The sequence below is a fragment of the Phoca vitulina genome, unplaced genomic scaffold (genome assembly GCF_004348235.1).
Source record: "Phoca vitulina isolate PV1807 unplaced genomic scaffold, GSC_HSeal_1.0 scaffold6, whole genome shotgun sequence".
In the NCBI taxonomy this organism is placed as follows: domain Eukaryota; kingdom Metazoa; phylum Chordata; class Mammalia; order Carnivora; family Phocidae; genus Phoca; species Phoca vitulina.
In genome coordinates this window covers 55,316,523-55,328,865 of record NW_022589709.1, presented here as the reverse complement: position 1 = coordinate 55,328,865, position 12,343 = coordinate 55,316,523, and the positions used below count along the sequence as shown (strand labels likewise).

The following is a 12,343-nucleotide window of genomic DNA, read 5'->3' as shown; positions in this document are numbered from 1 at the left end:
AAACCAGAGACAGTTTTTTCTAGGTTTGCTGGATGGGTGGAATAAGAAAACAATCTTGGGGCGATTGGGTGTCTCAGTTGGTTAAGTGTCCGACTCTTGATCTCAGCTCAGGTCTTGATCTCAGGGTCTTGAGTTCGAGCCCTGCACTGGGCTCCATGCTGGGTGTGAGGTCTACTTAAAAAATGAAAAAAAAAAAAAAAAGAAAGAGGGGCACCTGGGTGGCTCAGTTGGTTAAGCGACTGCCTTCGGCTCAGGTCATGATCCTGGAGTCCCGGGATCGAGTCCCATATCGGGCTCCCTGCTCAGCGGGGAGTCTGCTTCTCCCTCTGACCCTCCTTCCTGTCATGCTCTCTGTCTCTCATTCTCTCTCTCTCTCTCTCAAATAAATAAATAAAATCTTTACAAAAAAAAAAAAGAAAGAAAAAAACCAAAAATCTTTAGCTGTGTGGAAGAAAGAGTGGTAGGCATAGTCGGGTTAGAAGACATGCATGTTAGGTAAGCATTTTTATTTCTCTGATGGGCAGAACTCACCACCGACTTTCCTCCTTGCTGTAGGTGAAAGCCGCCACTGGAGAGGAAGTGTTGGCCGAGGATCTTGGCGGTGCTGATCTGCATTGCAGGTGAGACAGAAGCACTTGTTGCTTTCCAGGATTCATTGTTGTCTGTCTGTTGAAGAGAAAATTTAATTATTTTTTCTAAGAGTTAAACTTGCCAGATCCAACCACAGTTGATCTGTTCTTGAGCTGCTGTTTCAGGGTTCAGTTCTTTGAACTGTAGGGTTGCATTCCTAAGCTAGAACGTCAGCTTGTTCGTTATTGCCTAGATAGACTGGAGAACAGGTTTCTCATTTCTTTAACAAACATCCGTCCAGCACCTGTTGTGTGGCAGACACTGTTATAGGTATTGAAGATTATGAGATAGACATTGTCTTTGACCTCAAGGAGCGTAACATTCTAGTCAGGGAGATGGGTGATAAGTTATTACCAAAAAATGATTTAATGTGTATGTGTGATAAGGCCTGTAAAGAAGTATAGGGAGAGCATATAGGTTGATCCAACCCACTGGTGTGCAGGTGTTATGACTTTGTGGGTTTTTTTTTAAATTTTTTAAATTTTTTAAATTTTTTTTTTTAAGATTTTTATTTATTTATTTGACAGAGAGAGCAAGACAGCACAAGCTGGGGGAACAGTAGGCAGGTGAGGGAGAAGCAGGCTCCTCGCCAAGCAGGGAGCCCGATGCGGGGCTCGATCCCAGGACCCTGGGATCATGACCTGAGCCGAAGGCAGATGCTTAACCATCTGAGCCACCCAGGCGCCCCGGGTTTTTTTTTTTTAAAGATTTTATTTTTAGAGAGAGAGAGAGAGCGCACGAGTGGGGAGGGGCAGAGGGAGAGAGAGAGAATCCCAAGCAGGCTGCACGCTCAGCATGGAGCCTGACTCAGGGCTCGATCTCACAACCCTGAGATCATGACCTGAGCTGAAATCAAGAAGTCAGATGTTTTACCGACTGAGCCATCCAGGCGCCCCATGACATTGTTAAATTAGTATTTGTTAAGTGGAGCACAGAGTGCTGGATGGCGAGCTGTGGTTCAACAACAGACCACAGGAGAAATTGAAATGGACAAGTTCATTACTCACAGAACCTGGAGGAAGTACATGGCATGCCTTGAGGGGCCACGCTGGGAGCTCAAGGCAGAGTGCAGACAGAGGCAGAGCCTGAGCACATTTTTTTCTTAGGGTCCATGATTGGAGCACTTGGGGGTTCCTAGGCTAAGGCTAGTTTAGTCAATTCAAACCAAAAGATTGGCGTTTCGTTCAGTTCCACACTGGGTCTTATGCATGTGGGTCTAGTGCACGCAAGGCATACAGGAAGGAGCTGGGAGGCAGAGGAGACTGTTGATCACAGGGCTTGTTGGGGAAGTCCCATCGGGACTGAGGATGTGCTTGTGAGTCTGTGGCTGCTCTCTGGCGCCTGCGCTTGCCCAAGCGGGCTGGAGGCGGTTTCAGGTTCCTGCAGTCCACTCAGCCACACAAAGTAGATGCAGAGGCAGCCAGACTATGGAGGAGCTTAGCTCAACTCTCAAGAACAGCTGGTTCTCTGGGGAGGGGAAAAGTCCGGCTTTGTGGCATCTGCCAATGCTTCTGGTGTAAAGTATCCCACTGAGGCTGATGACAGGGTCCCAACAGGACCAGGGAGTGTGGAAGCAGGAAGAGGTTGTACACACTTGGCTCTGTCTGGCTCCATCACGTCACTGGTCCAGTCATTTCAGGTTAGAGTTCAGGGGTAAGAAGACCGCCTACCTCCTAGAGTTTTGTGAGAATGAAATGAGATGATACGTGTAAATTGCTTGAAACAGTACCTGCTTTAAATAAGTACCTGTAAATATTAACTGCCATTATTTTTATTGTTGTTGTTTATCATAACTGGTCATTAAAGAGTGGACTTTTTTTTTTTTTTAAGAGCAGTTAGGAAACCATTGAAGAGTTTTAAGGAGAGAGATGCTGTTATCAAATATTTCATTAGAAAAAGTCACTCTGGCTGCTAAACAGAACATTTAGGGGGTTGGCCTGAGTCTGTCCAGTCAGGGGGTTTTATCAGGAACAGCAGGTGAGAGATGCTGGTGGCTTAGATGGTTCTGGTGGTAGTGCAGGTAGAGGGAGTGACCAGGTTCAAGCTCTGCTGTAGAGACAGGTTTGAAGGACTTGCTTTTGGATTTCATCCAAGGGGTTTAGGAAAGTGAGGTGACAAAGATGATGAGTGGAAAAGGTATGACTTCCTGAGACTGGGAAGATGGGAGGAGGAGGAGATCTGGGAACGGGGCAGGGGGATCCTTTTGGACCCGATAAGTTAGAGGTGCTTGAGACATCCAAGTAGGCACACTGGCTGAGTAGGCAGTTAACTGGTAAAGAGTCTGCAGCCCAGATCAGTGTTGGGGAGTCATCAGCATAGAACTAGAATTTAAAACGATGGGAATAGATGAGCTAGCTCAACTCGAGGTGAGTGTAGATAAAGAGGAGGGCCCTGGACCATACCCAGGGAAGCCAGGCATAGATGGCAAGTCGATCTACTCACTGAGCTCTGTGGCCTGGCAGGTGCATAAACCTCTCTTTGTGCTGCCAGGCCTCATACCCAGGGGGGCAGGTGGCTATGGGAGCAGTCTAGTAGGTAGGAAAGGAGAGACAGGTGTAACATTTCTACTTTCCTGTCAAACACTGCTGCGCCTTTAGAAAACTTATGTGAGGGACCCACATTTGCCCCAGTTTTCCCTTCATTCCTTTTCTCACTGAGTGCTTATTGTGGGTAGATTGATGGCGCTAAGTGTTGTGAGTAACACAGAACAATTTCAGGCCTGGTTCCTGCCCTCAAGGATTAATAATCTCATTATGTAAAAAGAGAAATGAAAAGAACTAAAAACAATTACAAAATGAATATGCTAGCATGCTTCCGATTTCCAACTAGAGGCGAAGGGAGGAGTGGTTAAGGGAGTGGTGTTGAGGTTGGTGGAGAAAAGCTTAGCACGAGCCTGAGTTTCTGTGTGTGTGGAACAGAACACTTGTTTATTTACGGTGAGCACAAGCGTGTGAGTGGCCACGCTGCGTTCCTCTCTGATCGCACTGACCGTGGCAGGGAGACTGGCGTGGGTGTGTCAGCCTGGAGAGAGGCGGCCGCAGGTAGAATAAGGTGAGTGGGGTACAGGACAAAGTGGGCTGCCACTGTTTGTGGATGATTAACAAGGAGATGAAGATAGTATTTGAGGAGCATTAATTTAAAAAATTTTGACTATTTAAAAAAAGTTATCTGGTGCCCATAAAAGCTGTAGGCAGTATATACCAAGTTAGGGGTGTAGGTTCTAGAATTCATCTTCTGTTTGCCTGACTTACCACCCTTGTGACTGGACAGGACAAACTAGTTAACTTCATTGAGCCTCTTGTCTTCACATGTAAAGTGAAGATAAGAATAGATCCCACCTCATAGCACAGTGTCTGGTACCTGGTAAGTGCCCTATTACTACTAGTTATGATTATTCATAATAACCTGTTTAAAATCATGGGACAGTGATTAGGTGGTGATGGCTTTTTTTTGGAACAGTGTGATAAAATTTACTAGTCACAAATTGCTTTGGGTTTCTTCGGTCTTTGTAAATACATATCTTAAACCTCTCTGATTAGCCATCCTGAGGAATTACTTTGACACAAAGTCTTCTATAATACAGTGTCTCATCAAAGGTTTCCCTTTCCTGCTGTTTTGGTAAATATTAGGCAGTTTTTAAAAGAAAGCATTTTAGGGGCGCCTGGGTGGCTCAGTCATTAAGCATCTGCCTTCGGCTCAGGTCATGATCTCAGGGTCCTGGGATCAAGCCCCACATCAGGCTCCCTGCTCGGCGGGAAGCCTGCTTCTCCCTCTCCCACTCCCCCTGCTTGTGTTCCCTCTCTCGCTGTGCCTCTCTCTGTCAAATAAATAAATAAAATCTTTAAAAAAAAAAAAAAAGAAAGCATTTTATTTTAAATATTTACTGATTTGGAAGTAGTTCCTTCTGCTTCTCTTTGCTTTCTGAATTACTGCAGTGTAGCTAGAAGTCAGCAGTTCTAGCTGGTATGATGTATGAAGCATTTAAAAGATATGGTTAGTTATAAAATGTCATATTAAGTTAAAAAAAACTGAAGGGTCTACCATTTGCGAAGTGTTGCGGGGCTATAGCAAGGAGTAAACACGGTCTCTATTCTCATTTAGAAATAGCCAATCCAGAGGTGGAGAGTGCCCTGAAACCACCCTGAGAACCCAGTTCTAAGAAATACCTGCTAAGGGTTTGGCATTTTCCTAGACAAGACATCACAATTTAGATTGCAGCAGATTAGCCCTTACTCATAAAATGAACCAAAATTCTATTTTCTTCAGGTACATATTTTTGTCTGTCTTTATAGTTATTTTATTTATTTATTTTTAAAAAAATTTTTATTTTTAAGCAATCTTTACACCCATCGTGGGGCTCGAACTTACAACCCTGAGATCAAGAGTTCCACGCTCCACCGACTGAGCCAGTCAAGCACCCCTACAGTTATTGATTGATTGATTGATTGATTTTAGAGAGAGAGAGAGTGAGCATGCATGCGCATGCGCGCACAAAGGGGGAAGGGGCAGAGGGAGAGAGAGTCCTAAACAGACTCTCTGCTGAGCGTGGAGCCCATTGCGGGGCTCAATCCCACGATCACGACCTGAGCTGAAACCAAGAGTCCAAGGCTCAACCAGCTGCACCACCCAGGCACGGTTTTTTTTAAATACTATATTCTAGAATGAGTATATCTACATATGAGATAAAAAGTCATCTAATCAGAACAAAGCTAATAAACAGAGCAAGCCCATGCTTCATTCACATTGAACTTGAGATTGAGCAGGAATTTCTGTGGCCCTTATCGCAGTTCTGTTTTATCAATACTAATTTTTCCCATTGATCTGAGGGACAGGGTCGTCATGCTTACTCTTAAGGTGTGACTTTGTAAGGTTGGGGCCTCAGCAGTCTCCCTGCAGTAGTTGGCATCTTCATTAGGAGCTCAGTGAGTTACAGACACTTCGTTGTTATGGACTACATCTGCGGTTGTTGAACTTTATCATATACAGTTTTGTTTGAGGTGCATGGGATGAGCATTAAATAGAAGTCCTCATCAGCAAGGCTCTCTGGTCCAGTAGAAGAAGGTCAAGATTGAGAAATAGAACATGTGGATACTTATACTGGTGGTCCTAGGGCAGGGTACTTAATATAGGTAGACCTCAGTTTTTCCTGTTTGTAAAATAAGGATAATACTGTTCTGCTGGGGACATTATGAGAATCAAGTTGGATGACATTGATTAAAGTATTTTGGAAGTAAGAATGATGTCATCCTTAGATGAGAGAAGATCTTTAGGGTTTAAGATATTTATTTTCCTTTTCCCTGTTCTGATTATTTTAGTGTGCTTTACTCTGTAGAAAGTCTGGAGTATCCGACTACTACGCTTTGGATGATCATCATGCCCTTCACCTAACTAGGATGATTGTGAGGAATTTAAATTATCAGAAGAAATTGGATGTGAGTTGGTTATGTTCTTACATCTTTTATTTTCTTCAAAAGCATTTTGGCTTATGTAACCTTGAATAATATCTTTAAATAGGTTAATATGGTTGTTTTATATTTCTGCAGGTTACTGTAGAACCTTCTGAAGATCCTTTATTTCCTGCTGATGAATTGTATGGAATAGTTGGTACTAACCTTAAGAGGCACTTTGATATTCGAGAGGTGTGTAGAGTGGGGCTGCGAGCTATAAACCATGCTGTCAGTCTCGTTGTATGTGTATCCATTTTTTAGTTTATTTTTTAAATTTAAATTCAATTAATTAATATTTATTGGTTTCAGAGGTAGTGGTCAGTGATTCATCAGTCTTATATAATACTCAGCGCTCATTACATCACGTGCCCTCCTTAATGCCCATCACCTAGTTACCCCATCCCCCCACCCCCCTCCCATCCAGCAATCTCAGTTTGTTTCCTAGAGTTAAGATTGTATCCATTTTTAAGGTGAAATCTGTTCAGATACCTTCCTGCGTAGAGCCTCTTGTGGATTTCAGTAGGGTGTGACATAAAAGGGAAAGATCTCTTACTAGAAGGGCGAGGGGGATAAAAACCTCTTAATGGTTGGAAAGTTTTCATTGCACAATGATGAAGCTTGCTTTGTTCATAAATAGGACTGCCTATATCTGTGGACGTTAGGAATGATGTAGGCAGCTTCATAAATTTCATCTATTTCTTTTTAGTGCTCTTATTTTGGGAAGTGGAGGAAATGTCAGGTTGTGAAAGGAAAAACATACCCTTTTAGATCAATATGACCTTAGCAGAGATTAGACTTTTGATTACATTCGAAGCTGTTGCTATGGTTACAGATTGCTGACATGGTCTTCTTTGGTCTCGATTGATAATTTTTAGTGCTTGCATATAGCATGTAGGCTTATTTTGTTCACTATCCATATATGACAGAATACTTTTTAAATTAAGAAATAACCTTACTGTCAGTTTCTCTGCCTTCATATTTGTTAGTTTTCCTTTTGACTATAAAACTATTGTGTGCTAATTGTGAAAAATTGTAGAAAATGCAGAAAAACAGAAGATTGCTTATAATTCTACCATCCAGAGAAAGCAGTGAATATTTTGGTGTTTCAGCTTAATGTAATTTGTATATATATATATATACATTTTTATGTAGCTGTGATCGTCTGTACATGCAAACATACACATGTATATTTTTAAATTCTCCAGTTTAAATTATAAACATTTCTCCAATATTTATAAGTTCTTCTTGAAACCATTTCCATGGCTAGGTCCTATTTGCTATAATAATACCTGGTGACATGGTAGGCACTCAGTAAATATATATATATATATTTTAAAGATTTTATTTATTTGTCAGAGAGAGCATGCACGCACAGGTGGGGGGAGCAGCAGGCAGAGGGAGAAGCAGGCTCCCCGCTGAGCAAGGAGCCCAATGCGGAACTCAATCCCAGGACTCTGGGATCGTGACCTGAGCTGAAGGCTTAACCCAGTGTCCCTCAGTAAATATTTTTTTGAATGAATTGATGAATGTACTATCCCACCTGTGGATGTGCACAGTTATTTATTGAGGCAATACCCTATATTGGAGGGTCTTAACATTCTGGATTTTTATGGAACTCCAACTGGTATTTCACTTTAGCAAGGTGACTTGGTTAACTGTAAGTTATAGAATTAGGATTTTAGCTTGCCTTTTTCATTAATTACAGGCATATAAAATTTGATACTTAACAATCTGATATGCTTGAGAAATGAGTTGTGGATAGCCAAGTGTTCTAGATGGCTAAGAATTCATCCTGTTAAACATAACCACTTTTTTTCATCTATTCAACAGTGTTTATTGAATGCTTGCTCTCTGAAGATGCTGTTTGAGGCACCAAGGGTACAGAAATGAGTGAAGCAGATGCACATCCATGCCTTCATGATAGTTCCATTTCATTTAAATGGAGGTCTTTTTATAAAGATAGACTTTTACCTTCTTAAATAGTTTCCTGGACTTTCTACCTTTTGCTGATTCAGATTCATCATTGTGATGATCATGTATTATGCTTTTCTATAATTTCAAGTAAGTCTTATATGGAGGTCTTACTAGTATATGGAGCTGGGGGACAGCACCGGAATGTTCATTGGAAAATCTGGCTTGTAGTCCTTGTTTCCCTCGTCAGTGGTACTGGATTGGACCTCTCTGAGTATCGCTTTCCACTTCTAGAAATAGCCATAGTACCAAATGATATGTCTGCTTCCTGAAGTGTGAGTCTTTGTGAAGATGAGTTAATATGTCTTATGTGGCTGGGTGGTGGTCGTCGTAAAGCAAATAGGAGATAGCTTCATACTAAGTGGCCCTAGTTTGCTGTGCTCTTTGAGGGGCTTTATTTTTGTGTGAAAGAATGGTGGTGGTTGTATGTTGATTGTGTTTTAGAAGGTACAGTTTTGGAGCTACATAGCATTTAGAACAGATAACTTATATTCCCATTACATTATCGGACCTTTTAGGAAAGTGAAAAATAATTCCAAGTATGCTCTTACTTTTTGGAAGGAATGATACTGGGAAGCATTCACTCATTTTTCAGCCTTTGCATGTTACAAAACAAGGCTTTGATGTGGTAAACAGGAAAAAGGAAGTTTGGACTAGAAAGAAGAATGGTGTGTATCATCTAAAACAGTTTCTGAAGAAATTTGGAATATGTTTGGAACTCTTTGAAATAGTCTTGATGTATATGATGAGTCCCAAGGATAAACTATTTAGTAATTACTTCTTTTAGATTAAATATGTATATATATGTGGGATCAGATTCAGAATCAAGGAACCTTTATTGAAGTCTTAATAATAATAGCTACTTTTCAGTGAGGGCTAGGCAGTGTGCTTTAGTTAGCACTTTTTAAGTATTATCTTTTTTTTTTGTTTTTAACTTTTTAGGTTTTGATTTAAATTCCAGCTAGTTAACACACAGTGCAATATTAGTTTCAGGTGTAGAATCCAATGTTTCATCACTTCCCTACAATACCCAGTGCTCATCACAAATGCCCTCCTTAATCCCCATCACCCATCTGGTCCATCCCCCCACCCATCTCCCTCCATCAACCCTCAGTTTGTTCTCTCTGTTGTTAAGAGTCTCTTATGGTTTGTTTCCCTCTCTTTTTTCCCCTCCCCCTATGTTCATCTGTTTTGTTTCTTAAATTCCTCATTTAAGTGAAGTCATATGACATTTGTCTTTCTCTGACTAATTCACTTAGCATAATACACTCTAGCTCCATCCACGTTGTGGCAAATGGCAATATTTCATTATTTTTGATGGCTGAGTAATATTCCTGTGTGTGTGTGTGTGTGTGTGTGTGTGTGTGTGTGTGTGTATCACATCTTTATCCATTCATCAGTCGATGGACATTTGGGCTCCCTCCATAGTTTGGCTACTGTAGATAATGCTGCTATAAACATCAGGGTGCATGTATCCCTCTGAATCAATGTTTTTGTATCCTTGGGGTAAATACCTAGTAGTGCAATTGCTGGGTTGTAGGGTAGTTCATTTTTTTTTAACTTTTTGAGTAAGCTCCATACTGTTTTCCAGAGTGGCTGCACCAGTTTGCATTTCCATCAGTGGTGCAAGAGGGTTCTCCTTATCTTTTTTTTTTTTAATCAGATGAAAAAACTGAGGCTTAGGATTTTAGGTAACCAGCTTATGACTCTAGTTTCTCAGCAGTAGACCTGGGAGTCATAGCTGGGTCTTCATCTCAGCATTATTTTTTTAGGTTCATCACATACTCACAACTTTGTCCCAACTTTGCAAAAGTGAGAACTGAGACTTTATCCAGGACACGCAAATCCTGTGCGATCCCTTTGTTGGGAGGCTAAGTCTCCTGACTCTGAGCCTATATCATGCTTTGTGATTGAATCCCTGACCCTTTGCCAATAATTTTGAGCAGCTCCTGAAGCTCTGAGTCCAGCTTCCAGTCCTCACAGTCTCTCTGCTTTTCTGGTCTGTACCGTGGTGCTGTGGCTCTTACAGTGTGGTATAAAACCGGGGTCCAGAGTGACGTCAGGGCCTTCCCCCTGCATACAAAGTGGAATTCTGCTGAGAAGGCTCACTCTGTAGGGTGAAATTCTGTGAAAGTGACAAGTTAACGCTGAACTTGTTTTCCTTATGAATAACTTTAATGTAAAAATTCTTTTGTAATATAATCTCCCTGGGGCATTGTTATTTGTCTTCTTAGGTCATTGCTAGAATCGTGGATGGAAGCAGATTCAACGAGTTCAAAGCCTTATATGGAGACACATTAGTTACAGGTAAAAAGGCAAAGAATTAAAAATATGAACATTTTTCTTTTTTTTTTAAGATTTTCTTTTATTTAAAGATTTTATTTATTTATTTGACAGAGAGAGACACAGCGAGAGAGGGAACACAAGCAGAGGGAGTGGGAGAGGGAGAAGCAGGCTTCCCGCTGAGCAGGGAGCCCGATGCGGGGCTCAATCCCAGGACCCTGGGATCATGACCTGAGCCGAAGGCAGATGTTTAATGACTGAGCCACCCAGGCGCCCCTTAAAGATTTTATTTTTTAGTAATCTCTACACCTGATGTTGGGCTTGACCTCACCACCCTGAGATCAAGAGTCCTATGTTCTCCCGACTGAGCCAGTGAGGCACCCTTGAACATTTTCTATTGCTTTGAAAATAAGTGATCTCTTGTCTCAAGGTATTGACGTACTTGGCGTGAGCTTTGTTATTTAGAGTGGTACAAGTATGTGGGTCTGTGTTCAAAAGGAGTTGTTTTGTGAAGGTCATGTGTAGCTGAGTAGCTTCATAGGTCCTGAGTTTACGATGACGACAGCTAGATGCTATTGGATAGGACCTTGTCCAAGGCTTGGTGGTCTTCACTGTATAAAAAACTTCTTATTGGGGCACCTGGGTGGCTCAGTCGGTTCAGCATCCAACTCTTGATTTTGGCTCAGGTCATGATCTCAGGGTTGGGGGATCGAGCCCCACGTCAGGCTCTGCACTGGGCATGGAGCCTGCTTAAGATTCTCTCCCTCCCTCTCTATCTGCCCCTCACCCCACTTCTCTCCCCTTCTCTTAAAAAAAAAAAGCTTCTTATCAAAGCAAAGTTAGCAGAAATATTTGTAGTTCTTTTTGTTTCTCTGGATAATTTGTAATAATTTTGAAAATTTCAGCACTGTTTTCTTGGTTCTTTAGTCTTTAATTCTACTAGCAGGTTTTATATGATGTTGAGCTTCCTAGAAGGACATTAAGTAAGTTACACCTTCTCATAGCCTCTGTGTAGGTCTAACATTGAATCATGCAAACACTAGATTGAGACTACAGGACAGAAAACCAAATCTGAAAAAAACAAAATAAGGCTGTTTATAAAAGTTCATCCGTTCATCTGAAATGTTGAGTTTGTAGGCTTTTGAAGAAAAGTATTTGAAACATAGATGCTAGACCCATAATAATCTATCTTGGACAAATGACAGAAGTAATTCTGTGAATTTTTTTTGGTCTTATGAAAACTAGAAAATGTAGTAAGTAACCTGGAGACAACATATCAGAGGAAAAAAAGATATAACTCACTACAAAAATCCAAATTGCAAATATACGTTGAGGCTTAAGGATAAATCACAACACTTTTCTCCTGGTTTGATTTATGAGCAACAAAAGGGTTCATAGTGGGAATGGAATTTATGCTTTTGTATTGAGGTGTTTAAGTGATTAAGAGCTTTTTGTTTGATATATATTTAGGATTTGTGACCAAATAGTTCAGGATGTAACCTCTTGTGCAGCAGTTTGAAACAGGTCAGAGCTGTTTCTCCTTCTCTCCCCAAAGATAGATGGGCTGTCTTGGTCATCTGTTTTTAAGAATTTGCCCCTTACTTGCTGAAAGACTTGTGGTACCTTTGTCCCCTAGAATACTAAGGATATATGTAGTTCCTCTATCTCTTCTTGACTGTACTGGAATTCAAATAAGATTGGGGAAAGAGAAGGGGTGTGAGAAGAAGAAGAGGGGCATGGGGAGTGGTGAGATGAGGAAGTATTGGCGGGGGTGGGAGAAGGACAGATTTTTCTGAGGATCAGGTGTCTCTGGCAGCTCTGAAGAGTTTCCTCCTGCCTCTGTACTTGCCTTATATAGGCCCTAGTAGTTTCTTGGACATTTTGCTTTCCTGTTTGGCCCGAAGGAATTTGGTGAAGACACTTCCTCTGTGTCCCTAATACGGTGGGGCATGTGCCCTACTTAGCAGGTCCTGTGCCTGGAGATCCCAGGCCAGGCTAAGGGTGAAAGTCTA

General features: G+C 41.5%; 1 protein-coding gene across 2 annotated transcripts in view; it reads left to right on the top strand.

Moving 5' to 3' along the window:
- Window positions 1-12,343, top strand: part of MCCC2 (methylcrotonoyl-CoA carboxylase 2) — a 66,640-nt gene that overhangs the window by 42,136 nt on the left and 12,161 nt on the right. For both annotated transcript variants that reach the window (XM_032404248.1, XM_032404249.1), the window contains exons 8-11: window positions 556-620; window positions 5,963-6,062; window positions 6,174-6,269; window positions 10,283-10,355. In XM_032404248.1, coding sequence (XP_032260139.1) covers window positions 556-620; window positions 5,963-6,062; window positions 6,174-6,269; window positions 10,283-10,355 — 334 coding nt within the window. The remainder of the gene's footprint in view (window positions 1-555; window positions 621-5,962; window positions 6,063-6,173; window positions 6,270-10,282; window positions 10,356-12,343) is intronic.